Genomic DNA, 16732 nt, shown 5'->3' with positions numbered 1-16732 from the left:
TGGATTTTAGAGTTTGAACTCCACCCCTCAAGCTTGTAAGGCAAGTGAGCAAGGTGATGCTTCTTCTAGACACCAGGGAGGAAGCAGGTGGCTGCAAACGTCGGTGCTCATCAGTTTGCTCCGTGTGTAACACGGCTGGGATGACACTCATGACTATGTGTAGACGTATGCTAAGGCGATACATAATTGGACAGAAGAGAGATAGGCGGAGAAAGGTCAAGGGGAGGAGATTCGGGAAAGGAATCAAGATGGAGCCGGAGAAGGAGGATCTAGATTCACGTGGTCTTAATTGGCAATAGGTAGATATGAATATTTTTAAGGGTTTCTATAAGTCTTTTTATCTCATATAGAAGGGCAGTTTGTATCTTTGTCCGTTGGGTGTAATCTTATTGTGTAGAGGGTTTGTGGATTGAGAATTTAATATGTAAACCTGCTTGAAAAGCTTCCGGGCTTTGGAGTCACGTTTGTGCTAAGCAATGGAGAAATGGAACACACTGGGTTGGTGGTATCCACCTGGGACAGAAACAACAGGGGTGGTGGAGTGAACCACGCCTGAGTTCTTAGGGGCGGCCTGGAGTGCCAAGTGGGGTGGGGACCGAGTGTGCGCTCGGCTCCACACTAGAGTGAGACCACGAGGACAATAAGAGGTTAAGCCACCTTTTAATATTCACTGCAACAAGCGTGAACATGGGAGTGTGCCTGATCTGCTGTGTACCTGAGTTAAGAAGAGGCCAGTGGCTGCTTACCCAGGTTGAGTTTGGTGCAGTTGCCCTCGGTTACTGGACACCTGTACACGTCTCCTGTCTTCTGATGGCCATTGGTTTCCAGTGGGGCACCCACAACCAACCTGTGAAGAGAAAGAAGAGGAGCCAAGTGGGCAGGGTGGCATTTCTTCCCTGTCGGAAGCTGGCCTTGTGGGGGTAGGGGAGGTGGAGAGGAAGAGAGGACGGGGGTGGGGGGGGTGGGGGTGGGGGGGTGGGGGTGGGGGGGTGGGGGGGGAGTGGAGGACTTCCCTGCTGAGGGAAGCTGTGGGGAACCTGTGCAAGGTCTGGGTATATAGAGCTGAAGACCTGCATTATCACTGCCTTGGGAGAGGGGGTGGTGGTGCATGGGAGAGGCAGAGGGAGGGATGGTGGTTGTAGGGCAGAGGAGCCTTGAGGGTCTCATTCCCTCTCACCAGGAATACTTTGTCTTGCTCGGGGTAGGTGAGGTGTGTTTTTCAGGGGTCACTAAGTCTGCTTCAGGTGGACGAAGCAGCCCTAGGAAGAAGAAGCCGTGGAACCTGCCTGTGCCCATGCGTGTTGTGTGGAGGAAGGCCCTTTGCAAATGGAAATGAAGCAAGGCTCCAGCTTCCCATAATCTTGGATGAGTCTGGTGGCCCTCTGACCAGGGAAGGCGCATTAGGAGAGAGGCATGAGGAGAAGAGGAGACTAGGCCATCAAAGATGCGGTTGCCACTGCTGGGGGACACCAGGTGTCCCTGGCATCTAGAAGAATCAATAAAGAGTCTGCCCCAGAGCAAGAAGGGAGGCAGACTGAAGGCCGCTTTAGTGTTGGCCTCTGCCTCTGTGGGAGCCATGTTCCTGCCGTTTAACATTGTTTGTGAGTCCCTGCGCTACCACCTCCTACCCCAGCTCCAGCAGAGGAAGAGCACCCCTTGCTCACAAACACACATTCCCAGGGAAAAGAGCCACCTACCATGTAGCGAGGGAAAGCTGTTAGAGAGACATACGCTTACAAGCTGTTAGAACAGCTTTCTCAGTGGCTGGCTCTCAGGGTCTCTAGATGTGCACCCCTGGTGTTTATGCCTCATTCCAACCTCTAGGTGGCAGTATCATCTCCGGAGGCCACAGGAACCTGTGACCCCAGGTGAAGCCTAGATGGCCAACTGCTCAGCTGTCAGTGTGTGGCATTTTGGTACAACTGGAGCGCTCTGGGTCTTGGGAACCTATACCACTCAAAGGTTTACAGCTAATAGTGAGCTAAGAATGGTGGCCCTGAGCTGGGGAGATAGCTCAGCTGGTAAAATGCTGCTGTGCAAGTGTCGACTCCCAGCAGCTATGGGAAAACAGTCAGAAATGGCAGCATATGCTTGTCATCCCAGCGCTGGGGTGTCGGGTGGAGATGAGTGTGCCTCCGGGCCTCAGAGGCCAGGCAGTTTAGCTTAGTTGGCAAGTTCCAAGCCAGTGAGAGACTGCCTCCAAAACACAATGGAAATGGCTTCCAGGAAGAATACCAGGGGTTATCTCTGTACATGTGCATGAGTGCTCAAGTATTCATACATAGGCGTGTACACACACACAGACACACTCACACACACACACACACTCACACACACAGACACACACATACACACACACCACACATACACACACCACATACACACCACACACACATTCACACACACCACACACACACAGACACACACACACTCACACACTCATACAGACACACACACAGACACACACACACACAGAAACACACACACTCATACAGACACACACACAGACACACACACACACAGAAACACACTCATACAGACACACACTCACACACACAGACACACAGAAACACACACACATATCACTGTCTTAAAGGCAGTGTTGTCATGGGATGGGTACTCCAGCTCACCACAGTGAAGCTGACAGGCCCCAGAGCTAGAGAACACACAGGAATGTGATTAAGGAGTCAGGAGCTCTCCTGAGGCAGCCCTTCAGCTGCTGCCCACCACGCTACTTCTGCATGGGACAGCGGCGTCTCCTTGTGGCCCGGCCTTCCACCTCTGAGCTGTCAGGAAAAGATGCCAGGCTGAATTGGGGCTGGACAGAGCTTTGTTACAAAGGAAATGTCTGTGGAATGAGTTGAGGGTTCTCCCCGGGGAGCCAGCTAATGACAACCTCTAAACACAGCCCCTTATTAGGTGTGCCTGTGTCTGACTGGCAGGGGTTAATTGGGCCTATAAAATCTGTTTGTCTAGACAACTTTTGGCTACTTAATTCTGGGACAGACTGGGTAGGCAACACTACTTCATTCTTTCAGAGAGAGGGAGGAGGAAAAGCTTTTTAGAGGAAATGCTGAAATTTTAAGGACCACCATAGTATGTTCTAGATTAGGACAAATATTGCTCTCTTCTGGAATAGCTATGCCCGAGTATCTTCTACAGCTCACTCCCAGCATGCTCTGGGTGGGCTCCTACTGCACTTCTCACTGCTAAGTGGAACACCGAGGTCTGGGGCTACTTAGAGGGTCCTGGTAGTGGGAGAACTTAGTTGAAAATCTCAGACCCTGTTACATGGTGTAGAAAAATTTAACCGACCAAGCCTCGGTTTTCCTGGCTATGAAATGGGCTAAGCATTGCCTCACTGCCAACCTCTCACTATCTCACCAGCGCTAAGACACACTAAGACACAGAAGGGGGACTGTATGTGTAAGCTGCACACAAAAATGGCGGCCACTAGCAGCTAGTCATGTGTTCTGGCAGTGGGGAGACTAGGCCAACACCACATTAAATTCACTAAGTCCTCATGTCCTCATGGCCAAATCTGCCACAAGACTGGGTCTGTGCTTCTCCAAGAACAAGAGTGTCCCCATGTCCCATCGTGTCCCCATGTCCCATCTCCATTCTCCCCAGACCTCGTTTCTCCGGGGACCAGGGCGGGGCTTACTGTCCCCTCCACACAGACACAGAATTAGATGCTCTGACCAGGAAGCTGGTTGGGCAGTCAGTTTGTGGCAAGGTTTGGACTAGAGGGCTCATGGGACAGCTTCCTCTGTGCTGCCCCAAATGTCTTGCCAAAGAGGGAGACTGGGCTACCTCCTCTCCCTCTGGAGTCTGGGTATGACATGTGCCTGGCAGGCTTGAGGTTTAGAGGGAATGATTCAGGCTTGCTTTGAGGGGCTAACTGCTGAAGCTAGAGAAAAGGGCCACGTCATCGCCAAGAGCAGAAATTGCTCCTGGGGTCTGGCAGCCCCACTACCCACTGTGGCCTCAGCTTTATATGGCCATAAGCAGCCTCAGAGCCTGAGGGGTTGTTTGTACTACACACTCAATATCTTCTGGTATGGGCATTAGACAGCACGGGAAACCAAGAGGTTTCGGCAAGTGTCGGCCTTCCATGGCTGAGGGTTGTGCGTCACCAGCTGTGGGTTCCCAGCATTCTTCCTAGGGAGGTGATGTCAGGGGTGGGGTGGTGGTGGTGGGACGCTTTAACTGAAGGGAGCTGGCAGCCAGCATTTTAGCTGTAGGCCTTTCTCTGTGGCCACTCTATAAGGAGGCTGAGCTAAGGAAGGATGGTATGGAGAAGTCCACCTGTGGACAGTTTGGGCTCCCAGCAGGGCACAGGTTAAGGGTGGTGTGTGTGTGTGTGTGTGTGTGTGTGTGTGTGTGTGCTTCTGGCCTATAGGCTTCCCTCCTGACATCCCACCCCATAGCCTCTCCTACAAGACTCCTGTTGTCCTTTTAGCTCAGGCTATGGATGTAGCTTATTGTCAAGAGTCCTTGCCTTGAAAGCAGACACTCAGTGGTGGTTCTTAGCTTACCCTCCCCTCCCCCGCCCCATCAAAAAGAAAGGCACGATGGTGTGTGTTTGTAACTACAGTATTTGGGAGGCAGAGGCAGGTGGATGGATCCCTGGGGCTCGATGCTCAGCCCAGCCTAGATTTAGGCCAGTGAGAGATCCTGCCTCAAAGAAAACGAGATGGATGGTGGACAGGGAAAAAAGCTGAGGTTATCCTCTGGCTTCTACATGCGTGTACACCTGCAAACATGTATATGTGCACACCTTCCACCATATTACTGTGCTCAGGGACACGTGGAGCAGATTCCTGCTCCAGCTCAGACCATTAACACAGTGCACATTGTTCTTTAAAAAAATGCCTCTTTCTCTCTCTTTCTGTGTGTGTGTGTGTGTGTGTGTGTGTGTACATGCCACAGTGCATGTGTGGAAGCCAGAGTTGCTTTTCTCCTTTTATTATGTGGGTCTCAGGTATTGACCTCAAGTAGTCAGGTTTTGTGGCAAGTACTCTTACCTACTGAGCCATCTTGCCTGCCCTCTTCTGGTGTTCAGCTGAACTCCCGGAACTGTCCCCCAGATAGTCTCAGGAGAACAGAAACCCTTGTTTTATGTATGTCCTCCTTACACCAGCTCCTTGAGAGGAAACCCAGAATCCCAGATGTTTCCACGTACCTGGTAATGGTGTTGAGACTAAAAGAGCTGGAAACTCTTCCCTGACAGCCTTGGAGAGGCATCCAGAACCCAGAGCAAGGATGGACTGTGTGCCAGGCAGGACAGGAGGAGACAAAGCCATGTGAGGGCCCAGTGTCCTGCCTCTGGGCTTCTGCGCCAAGTCGAGGAGGGTAGAGAGCTGGCAGGCAGGGCCATGCTCTGGAGCCAGCCACATCTTTTATTGCCTGTGTCTGCCGAGGCAGGTGTGAGCGGCTCGGCTCCCACACGGATGGTGGACGTCCAAACCCATGAGCAGTAGTGGCTGTCGGAGGTCTAGGGAAGCTGGAGGGAAATTCCCATAGAAGCCAGCCTCTGCAGGAATACTCTAGAGGCTGGTAGGGATTGCTTAAGGAGGGCAGACTGTAGGCTCTTGTTTCTTGCCTGCCTTTGATAGTAATTCTCCATAATGTTTCCCCTCTGCATCCCAGGAACCTCAATAATCAGCAACAACCTAGTCAATTTTAATGAGTCATGTGCGCACGGTGGACAGACACATGCTTTTGGTTGCAAAGTCAGTTTGTGCGCACTGAAAGCCTGTCCAGGGGTCGGTTCAGAGCCAGGCCTCCAGGTGCAGTGCATCCTACTCACTGCAGAGACTTTAGAAGCCCTGAGTGTAGACTTGCTGGCCTCCGTAAAGCCAAACGGGCTCATCTCTCCAAGGTGACCTGCATCTTCTCCTCTCTGCATCCATCCCTTCATCACTTGGTCCTGTTTCTACTGCCCCGGACCCCCAAACCACCCCTGGCCATCTGTCCTCCCTTTCTGTCCTACCTTCACTCTCCCCTTCTGACATCAGCTAGAGGCTGTGTGTGGGAGCCCACGCCCACAAATCTAGAGAATGAAAGGGAGTCCTTCTTCAGTGAGGCTCTCTCTCTCTCTCCCTTTCCTTTCATGGAAAATGGAATCTCCTCCAGCCAGTGTGAGCCTAGTGGCTAATGCGTTCAAGATGGAGAGGGGGAAGTGCTGAGCACAGCAGACAGAGAGCCTGAGGTATTGGGGCTTAGGGCTGCAGGGTTTTGTGTGTGTGTGTGTGTGTGTGTGTGTGTACAGGGAGAACCTACCCTGGGTTGCCAGAACTGGGGCGAGTAGCAGGGGTTTGTGCCCACCTTGGCCCAGACACCTGGCAAAGCCTGGCCTCCTAGAACTAACCAGCTCTCCCTGACTCCATCAAGTGCTCCTGAGAATCCTCTGTGTGGGTCTTAACAGAACACAGTCACTGTAAGAGTTAATGTGATGTGTCAGTGTGACTGGCACAAGTAGCTCAGATATTTGGTCAGACGCTACCCAAGTGTTGCTGTGAAGGGTGTTCTTGTACCCGAGAAGCAATGAAATCAGTCAACTGAGTGGGGCAGACTGTTCGCTATGACGTGGATGGGCCTTGTTCAATCCGGTGAAGGCCTGATCAGTGTCAGGATTGGCCCTGACAGAATCTTCCTGCTAGACTGCCTTTGAACTTGGGCACCAGATTCCCCTGTCCTCAGATGTGAGCAGAAATATCAGCTTTCTTCGGCTCTCACGTTTGCCAGCCTCTAGATTGGAATGCTGCCCTGTGCTTGGCTGGTCAATAGTTTGCACATGGTCCTCAGGCCTTAGAGTGGCTAGCCTCCATGATCACACAATCCAATCACCCCTCTAACTCTCTCCCTCCCTCCCTTCTCTCTCTCTCTCTCTCTCTCTCTCTCTCTCTGCCTCTCTCTCTCTCTCTCTCTCTGCCTCTCTCTCTGCCTCTCTCTCTCTCTCTCTCTCTGCCTCTCTCTCTCTCTCTCTCTGCCTCTCTCTCTCTGCCTCTCTCTCTCTCTCTCTCTCTCTCTCTCTCTCTCTCTCTCTCTCTCTCTCTCTCTCTCTCTCTCTCTCTCTCCCTCTCTCCAAGATGGCTCAGTGGATAAGAGTGCCTGCTTCCAAGCTGACATTCTCAATTCAGTTCTGGTGAAAGGTGAGAACTCATTCTGGCAGGTTGCCCTCTGACCCCTGCACACTAAATAAAATTGTAATAGGAATAACAGAGTGTCTAGAACACAGGCGCCTCCAAGAGGCCTTTGGTTTGCAAGAAGGGATGGGCCCGCCAGCAGGCAGTGACCTCTTACTAGTGATTGTCAAACTGGGCCCCAGCCCCACAGCAGGATGAATCCCCTCAGGGGACCTGTGGGCATAAAGCGTGTTGGGCCCAAGTCCAGACAATTACAGAGTCAGGCACTGGAGATGGGGCTCAGACCCTGTTTCCCAAGCTTTCCGGGGATGTTAATGTGACCTTGAATCTGAGGACTGTGGGGTTCTTACTTGGGACAGCAAAGTTTATGGCTTCCCTGGGTGCTGAGGTCTGAGTCCCTGCCCCTTCCTTCCTCTGCCATTGCTTCTGAAGCTCCCTAGTGCGGCATAGCTGCAGGCTGCCTTTCCTCTTTTTCGTCATTTAGGGTGTCTTCTTCAAGGTCATCTGTCCTGCCACCTATCTCAAACTGCTTCCTCTTCCTCCTCCTCTTCCTCCTCCTCTTCCTCCTCCTCTTTGCTCTTTGTGCTATCTGGCACTCTTCTTTCTTTTTGGAATTGAATCATTAGCTTGAACTACAGGTATGTACTATTTTCTTTATATTCTTCTTCTCCTGTCTTTATCTGAGTTCAGTCCCTGGGCCCCATGTACTGGCTGGTTTTGTGTCAACTTGACACAAGCTGGAGTTATCACAGAGAAAGGAGCCTCAGGTGAGGAAATGCCTCCATGAGATCCAGCTGTAAGGCATTTTCTCAACTAGTGATCAAAGGGGAAGGGCCCAGCCCATTGTGGGTGGTGCCATCCCTGGGCTGGGAGACCTGGGTTCTATAAGAAAGCAAGATGAGCAAGGCAGGGGAAGCAAGCCAGTAAGTAACATCCCTCCATGGCCTCTGCATCAGCTCCTGCTTCCTGATCTGACTTTCTTTGGTGATGAACAGCAGTGTGGAAGTATAAGCGGAATAAACCCTTTCCTCCCCAACTTGCTTCTTGGTTATGATGTTTTGTGCAGAAATAGAAACCCTGATAAGATGGACTCCGAATCTAGGCTTCACTGCAGCCTTTCTGGGACATGTTCTTTCCTGTGGAGTGAGGAGTCCTAGGGTGAAGGGAACAGGACCCAGAGAGTCCGAGTCTCCTGACAGCCTGGAGCTCCTCCTGCTCCTCCTCTCTCTTTCCCTCTCCCCTCTCCCTCCCATTCTCTGTGTGGGTGCATGCACACACATGTGTTTGTGTGTGTGTGTGTGTGTGTGTGTGTGTGTCCTTGCATGCACAGAAGCCAGAGGTCAACTTCCAGTTGCCACCCAGTTTGTTTTCTGAGGCAGGGACTCTCACTGGGACCTGGGACTTGCCGGTTAGGCTGGGATGGGAACCCCTGGCATCCATCTGTCCCTGACTCTTCATCACTGACACTGCAAACATGTCCCACAGCGCCAAGGGCCAAGCACAGGTCCTCACACCTGTACAGGTTTACCAACCATCTCTGCCCAGAATCTTTCTGATGAAGCACCACATCACCGAAGTTGGTAGCTAAGCAGTTTGCCAGGGTGTGGATAGAGTGTTGTCCCTGGGGGCAGATTGGCAGTGGAGAGAGAGTGTGTGTGGGAAGAGACAGTGTCGGCTCAGGCCTCTCAGCCTTCCTGGGAGCATCTGGTATGGATGGAGAGAGAATACGGTCCAGCCCAGTTCTTCATGGTGGTAATACACTGTGACCTTTCATACTGGTAATCCAGCTGCTGATACTCAGGGACATTTCCTATTGCACAGGCCACAGCCAATATTCGTCAATGCAGACGCTTTGAAGCCCCAGCGGCATGGGCAGATGAGACACCAGATGTGGTGTCACTCTGAGGGCTGGCTATGGAGGTGGCCTTTTGCATTTTGGTGTCTGATCTTAGCTTGTACCTTCTCTCCTGCTGACCTCACAGGACTGGGTCCCTGCCTGTGACTTTACCTCCGTGTCCACTTAGAACAGGGAATGAGGGAGGGACGGCAGCTGCAAGGGAGGCTTTCAACTGGGGTTGCTGGCTGCCTGCTTCATGCCACAGTGGAAGGGCAGCAGCCCTTTAGCCCCTCTCTCACCCACCGGCCACATGCCCACTGTTTAGCAGGTCACACTCTGCTCTGCTTGTGTAATCCTCACCCCAGGCTCTCTGACTCTCCTGTTCATCCATTCCCAGTGTCCCTTCCTCAGGAAGCCCGCTATAATCTCTGGACCAGAAGTCGTCTTATTCCTATGGTGCTCTGTTCTTGCCTCTAGTGTATCCTTTTTCTTCTATAGAGAACTGGCTTCTAGAGTTGGTCAGGGTCCTTTGGGCCGGCCAAGCTTGGTGACTGTTGGGAAAGAGGGCAGACAGACAGAGCAGTCGCTCACTCTGCTGTGCCAGGCTGAGTCCTCTTTGCTTCTTGGGATAAAGCTTCCTGGTGAACTTGGCTGAGCTCTCCTGGCCTGGGCTTTGCACACAAACTCCTGATCCCAGCATTCTTTGAGTGCCCCAGGTTCTGTCCTCCCCGGTAAAAAGGCCGAGAGACACATGCAAAAACCCTGCCTTCTCTTTCCAGAAGGTGTGATAAGCCCTGCCTTATTTGTCCAAGCCACACTTGGAGGACTTTTTTTTTTCTCTTTCCATTTTGTAACAAATCTTTCCCTTTGAAATGAAACCTAAGCACCGAGGCCGTTTGGACAGATGTTTCTCAGTGGGAAGGGAGGCTCATCTGACTGGCTCCCCAGCCTGCTCGTCAGGAAGGGCCTCTGAAATTCCTGCTGCCCTCCGTGCAGGTGCTCACTGTTAAGTGGGGTCCACAGTACAGCCTAACAACCCTTCTCAGGGTGTCCCTGACCAGGGAGACGGCCAGACAACGAAAGAAACAAGCATACAGACGTCAGGCCCTCTTCTGCCCCCCAACACTTTGATGGCAGAGCTGAGGCACTCATTGTCCCTGGGGGGACCAGACATCTTCCCTCCAGCACACAGACCTGGGAAAGGGCAAAGGGCTTGGAGGCTGAAGGACAGACGCTCTATTGTTCCTGGGCCCAGTGGAGTGCCTGTGGTTAATGCTGTTCTGTCCCAGTGAGCTAAGAAACCTGGGTTGAATTACCTTCCCTATGCCGGCCTCCATTCCTCATCTGTAAAACGAAGGACTTTGATGGGTTTGGTTGAGGAGTAGCCATTGAGGAGGTTCTGTGTGCAGGGTACTGTGGGCTTGAAGGGACGGGACGGGAGGATCATGCTGTGACAGGGCCTAGGCAGGGGCACAGAGGAACGGCTCTTGTTTGGCCATTGAGAATCCATCTGTGACTAGTAGCCCCTGGCAGAGGCTTGCATTGTGAATAGTGTCAACTGGGGATGCAGGTCTGGCTTCACGGGGAGAGCAGCGTGACTCCCATGTTAAGGAGCAAATGCCTGTCAGTGCATCTTCTAGCGTGTGCCTCCTCGGGAAGGCTGTGCCGGGATGAACTAGAGAGACAGACATCCCTGAGACAGTCATACCGATCCTTCCTGACCCTTCCCATCCTACCTCACCCACAGTCCCATCCATCCCTTCTCCCTTCACACATCCAAAATCTCTAGCTAAAGCAGGTCTACATATCCAGTCATGCCCAGCTTTTAGATCTTGCAAAACCAACCCTCTGACCTACAAGTTTGCTTCCAAGAACAGCACACCACATCACAGCAAAACAAACCTCTAGGTGTTTAAATAAAGCCATGATCCTGTGTTGGGTCTTGCTCAGAGGCATCCTCTGCTGACATGCACCGGCAGGTGCCACAATCCCCGGGTCGAGCTTTCAGGGGGATGTATCCCTACCATCTTCCATGTACCGGGGTTAACTCAGTCTCTGACACCATAGACCTCTCAACAAGGAGGACATCAGTGGTCTTCCAAAGGGGACCCTAGCTCATCTTGGGATGGTTAAAAGAGGAAATCTCAGGCATACCTCTCCACCCCAGCAAGTCTGCCCTGGTCTGCCCTTGGGCTGAGACACCCAAGTGTTGGTTCACTTCAGTAGGTGATTCTGTTGTTCAGGGTTCTGGAAGCCCCTTGGTCTGTAGTAACTGATATTCCCCAGGTTTGGAAATGATGGTACCTGGATGTAAAGGTGGGAATCCTTAACATGGTGGGGGTGGAGCGCTCAGTGGCAGATCACTTGTATAGCACAAGCAAGCCCCAGGTTCATCTTCTGCACTGCCCCATCTCCAAATTAGCAAAAAACCAGGGCACGTGCTCATCTGCTTTCACCTAAGTGCAGCATCCAACTGGCTGGGTCCTGGCAGCTTCTGCCCATCATTCCCAAAGCCCTCCATAGGAAGAAGCCATAGGAAGTGGCCCTAGGTATAGATCCTTTGTGGGAGTTAGCCTTCTAGTAGGGATTATGCTAAAGGCTTCCCTTGAGGTTCCCTTAGTACTCACAAGTCCCATGGCTTGCTCTCTCCCTCTCCCTCTCCCTTTCCCTCTCCCTCTCCCCCTCTTTCTCTCTTTCTGAGACTAAGTTTCATGTAGTCCAGGCTGATCTTGAATTTTAATCCTCCTGTCTCAACCTCCAAATGTTGGAATTAGGCATGTACTACTACACCAAATATTTATGCTTTTGGGGCTGAAACTCAAGGTTTCATGTATGCGAGGCAAACACTCTACTCCCTGGGCTTCATCCCTAGTTCACAGTGACCCCACAGAAGACAGACAGAGAGACAGATGGACAGACAGACAGACAGACAGATGGATAGACAGACACACAGACAGACACACACACACACACACACACACACACACACGCAGAGAGAGAGAGAGAGAGAGAGAGAGAGAGAGAGAGGACACCCCTATTTTGATGTTTTAGAAACTACTAGAAATGCTAAGTTAGCTGGAAGCTGGCGAAGACTCAACACATGTAGGCCTCCTTCTCCTTTCTCCTGGATCCTCTTTTTTTTTATTATTATTATTAGTCTTTAACTAGTAACTTTTTAAAAAATTAGATATATTTTATTTACATTTCAAATGTTATCCCCTTTCCTGGATTCCCCTCCATAAACCCTCCTATTCCATCACCCCCCCCCCTGCTTCTATGAGGGTGTTTACCCACCCACCCACCCCCTCCCACCTCCCTGCCCTGACATTCCCCTACACTGCAGCATCGAGCCTTGGCAGGACCAAGGGCTTCTCCTCCCACTGATGCTCACCAAGGCCATCCTCTGCTACATGTGCAGCTGGAGCCATGGGTCCCTCCATGTGTGCTCTTTAGATGGTGGTTTAGTCCCTGGAGCTCTGGGGGGTCTGGTTGGTTGGTATTGTTGTTCTTATGGGGTTGCAAACCCCTTCAGCTCCTTCAATCCTTTCTCTAACTCCTCCACTAAGGACCCTGTTCTCAGTTCTGTGGTTGTCTGTGAGCACCCACCTCTGTATTTCTCAGGCTCTGGCAGAGCCTCTCAGGAGACAGCTATATCAGGGACCTGTCAGCATGCACTTCTTGGCATCAGCAATAGTGTCTGGGTTTGGTGGCTGGAAATGGGATTCGGGCCCTCCCTGAGAGGCGGAGGGGTGGGTGCAGAACCTGCCATCAGTCCAGTGTAGTGTCATGGCAGGGGATGCTAGCTAAGAGGCACCCCCAAATGCTTTCTGTCTGACTCAAAGCTCAGATTCTCTTCATCCCCCCCAGATGACAATGAATGAATATTCTTTTAAAAATTATTTATTTTATGTATAGAGTGTTCTGCTTGCATGTGTGTCTTACCACTTGAGCGCTTTGTGTCCAGAGAGGCCAGGAAAGGGCATTGGAGTCCCCAGATGGTTGTGAGCCATGTTGGTGCTAGAAAACAAACCCAGTTCTGCAAGAACAAGTGCTCTTAACCACGGAGACATTTCTCCAGCCTTGCAAGGGGCCGTTCTTACAGGATAGATCTCAGTTCGAGGAGCCCTAAAGGAAGAGAAGCCTCCGTCCTCACTTGACCTTTACAGGTGAGTGAAGTCTATTGTTACATATTTTTACATATATTTACATACATAAATATATTGTTACATATATTTACATACATAAAACTCTGGTTACGTTAATGGGGGTTGATTACAACTAAGATTAGTGAGAAAGACAACGCCTCCATCCTGCACTTCAGAGTCATGAGCTCTGCAGTTGGGAAGCGGCTGAGGACAAGGGAGAGAGGAAGGAGCTGCAGCCACAGGCTGTGTCTATGTGTCCCTGCCTTCCCCCTACCCACCTCTTTCTTGTCGGCAGGGAAAGGGGATCTCAGTGTGTCCTGCCCAGGGACTTGGTCCCAGAACCCCATCCAAGGAGTTCAGCTTTGTGTCTCCCCGAGAGTTAGTGTGGGTGTCACTCAGACTTTTGGAGCCCTCTTCTTCCTGCTCCCCGCCTCCGTGAGCCCAAGTCTCACACTGAAGCTGCAAAGACCGCAGGAGGAAAGCCCTGCCCTTGGGGCTCTCTCACTCTTCTCTCTTCTCTCCCTCTTTCCATCCACCTTCTTTTTCCATTTCTCCTAATTGGTTTCTCTTACAACGCTCTTTCCAGGTGGCTCTGTGCTACTGGGTCTGACTGATTCATTGTAGCAGAACCAGGAGGGAAACATTCCAGCGGTTAGGGATAGACTTAAGAACTCAAGAGGAAACCACAGCCAGCTCCGTTCAGAAACAAACATAGTACCTCGGGCCATGCATGGAAGGAGGCGTAAAGAGGGGCTAAAAGCCCCAAGATCCTGGTCATGCTGCAGTCAGGGGTAGTTCAAAGGAAGCATTCTGTCTAAACTTGGGGAAAACTCTGGTTACGTTAATGGGGGTTGATTACAACTAAGATTAGTGAGAAAGACATTTTTACCACATTAGTGTGGAATAGTTGTATACAACCTTTGAAAATGTGGCTGCTTTCTGATTGTCAATAAAAGATCAGTTTTTGTTTGCTTGTTTGTTTTTTGTTGTTGTTTTCTTGTGGTGCAGCTTGTTGATGGGAAATTCACACTGCTGGCCAGTCACACCTAGGGCAAGCCCACAGAATTGGTATCGGAATCATGGGGCGGGGGCAACCTGAGCCCTCTAGTGCCAGTTAGGATAGATTCAGGCATGGAAACTGACTGTGAGGTATTACTGGCAGCACACCTTTAATCCTGGCACTTGGGAGGCAGAGACAGGTGGATTTCTATGAGTTCCTGGCCAGTCAGGATTACATAGTGAGATCACGTCTCAAAAACAACCCTGTCCTCAGACTGACTATAGCCATTCCTTAGTGCTCATGAGAAATTGGCTCCAGGACCCCATGAACACTAAAATCTGCAGCTGCTCAAATTCCTACATAAAATGGCTCAAGATGGGGCCCGATAGGATGGCGCAGTGGTAAGAACGTCACAGAAGCACTGGGACCTGGTTAAAAAGCTGGGTGTGGTCATGTGTCCCTGTAACCCCAGTACTATTTGGGATGGGAGCTGAGGCAGGAGAGTTGCTGGAGCTCGCTGGCTGCTACCCTAGCTCCCTGTTCAATGAGAGGCCCTGTCTTGACAGAATAAGGTAAAGATGAGAGAGCAGGAACTTGCTGTCCTCTGTCTCTGCAAGTGCATGCATAGGGGCATACACATCCATAACACCTGTGCATACAAAACACACACACACACACACACACACATACTCACACACACTCACACACACACACTCACACACACACTCACACACACTCACACACACATACTCACACACACATACACACTCACACACACACTCTCTCACACACACACACTCACACACACACTCACACACACACTCATACACACACACTCGTACACACACACTCACACACTCACACATACATACACACTCTCACACACACACTCTCTCACACACTCTCACACACACTCACACACACACACACATTCTCACACACACATACATACACACTCACACACACACTCACATACACTCACACACACACTCTCTCTTTCTCTCTCACACACACACACACTCTCTCTTACACACACACACACATACTCACACACACACTCACACACACACACACACACACTCTCTCTCTCTCTCTCTCTCTCTCTCTCACACACACACAATGACTTAGCATTTGCATGGAACCTACACACATCACCTCATATACTTTAAGCCAACTCTAGGTTATGTTTAACTTCTAATTCAAATCAAATAGCTAACTAAATGGCTATTGTAACATATTATTTCGAGAATAACGATGAGAAAACAACCTGGACGTGCTCAGTGTAGACGCTCTATAGTTTATTGGATTTGCAGAGTCCGGACTCACAGACACGGAGGGCCTCGTGAAGGCGGGGTGGCTTCCATCTGAGCTTATTTGCTCCCTCACATGAGAAGCTCCCTCTGCCTCTCTTGCATTGGACTTAGGGAGATGTTGGGAGCCACAGAACGAATGCTGTTGGCTTTGGGGCAGGGGGAGGGTGAGGAGGCTTCAGGCCACTGAGCAGGGGTGAGGAGATGCTGAGTTGGCAGTTCTCCCTGGCTTTCCTGAACTGGCCAAAGCCAGTTTATTTTCTTTCTTGGGGGTTAGTAACCAGGAGGCTTTCCTTCGGTGTTTCTACTCCCAAGACTGTGTGTCTTCTTATCCCATAAAGCGTTCTGATTGGCCCCCTGCCTTTTGGAGTTCAGCACTGAGAATGCTCTCTGTCTGTAAGATGCCCTTGGCTCCAGCTGTGCTGCTGATTCTGGGCCGTCATATACTTCAAACCCTGGCACTTCCCTGCACGGATTTGGAATTAAGAACATAAATAAATAAAAGGATAGCAGAGAAAGAAATGGCTGGGGGCTCGATAGAGCCCGGAGAGCTGTTGACCAGATGCACCTCACATCTACACACTGACCCCGAGTTTGCACTGGGTTCTGGGGCTGGCAGCCCCCCTCCCTGTGACTCCTCCCAAGGCTGCTGTCTGACATTTGGAGGCATAAGGTGCTCCCAGCCCCATCAATGAGGACGACAACTGCCTAGCTTTCTACTCCCCTCACTGAGCCTCCCACAGTCCTCTCTTGCCTGCCATGCCAGGGCCTGCCTGGTGGCTTGGCCTGGGGCCTAAGCTAGCATTTCCCTAGAATATGGTTTCCCCCCTTCTCTCTGGCCCTTACACACTGGATGTCATCCTACCCACCGGCTTTGCCTCTACCGTGATTTATGCTCTAACCAGAATGAGTCAGGGTGTAGATTTTTGATTTGTTCCAAGGGGAAATAGCAGAGGGCATTTTTGCACCATGGGGGTTGGGAGCCTGCTCGGGGCCTGAGTTGGGAACAAAGAAGTATATTTCTCAGTGAGATTTCCACAGCATGAAGGTCGAGCCTGCTCTGGGCCTGTCACCGAGGGAGGAGAACAGATTGAGGACCTGTCATTCTGCCTAAGCAGCCATTCGAGCACCCTTTCCTTGAAGCCCCGCCTCTCCCCCTCAGGAAAGGAACAGTGGAGACAAAATCTCTCAGTGAGTGCTCTGTGATAGACATTTACATAATCTCCTCCCCCTTCCTTCACAAGGATGCTCTCCAACTGGCACCCCGGGCTCTTTTGTTGGATAAAGAG

General features: G+C 51.2%; 1 protein-coding gene across 1 annotated transcript in view; it reads right to left on the bottom strand.

The window, feature by feature from the left end:
• The window catches only part of ITGA11 (integrin subunit alpha 11), a 97953-nt gene that overhangs the window by 50141 nt on the left and 31080 nt on the right, over nucleotides 1–16732 (bottom strand). Inside the window, exon 3 of the mRNA XM_080930283.1 lies at nucleotides 747–847. Within this exon, the coding sequence (XP_080786409.1) occupies nucleotides 747–847 (101 nt within the window). The remainder of the gene's footprint in view (nucleotides 1–746; nucleotides 848–16732) is intronic.

Source organism: Micromys minutus, assembly GCF_963924665.1.
Source record: "Micromys minutus genome assembly, chromosome: 16".
Lineage (NCBI taxonomy): Eukaryota > Metazoa > Chordata > Mammalia > Rodentia > Muridae > Micromys > Micromys minutus.
Note: the sequence above shows the minus strand (reverse complement) of the source record. Positions and strands in the feature narration are given on the sequence as shown.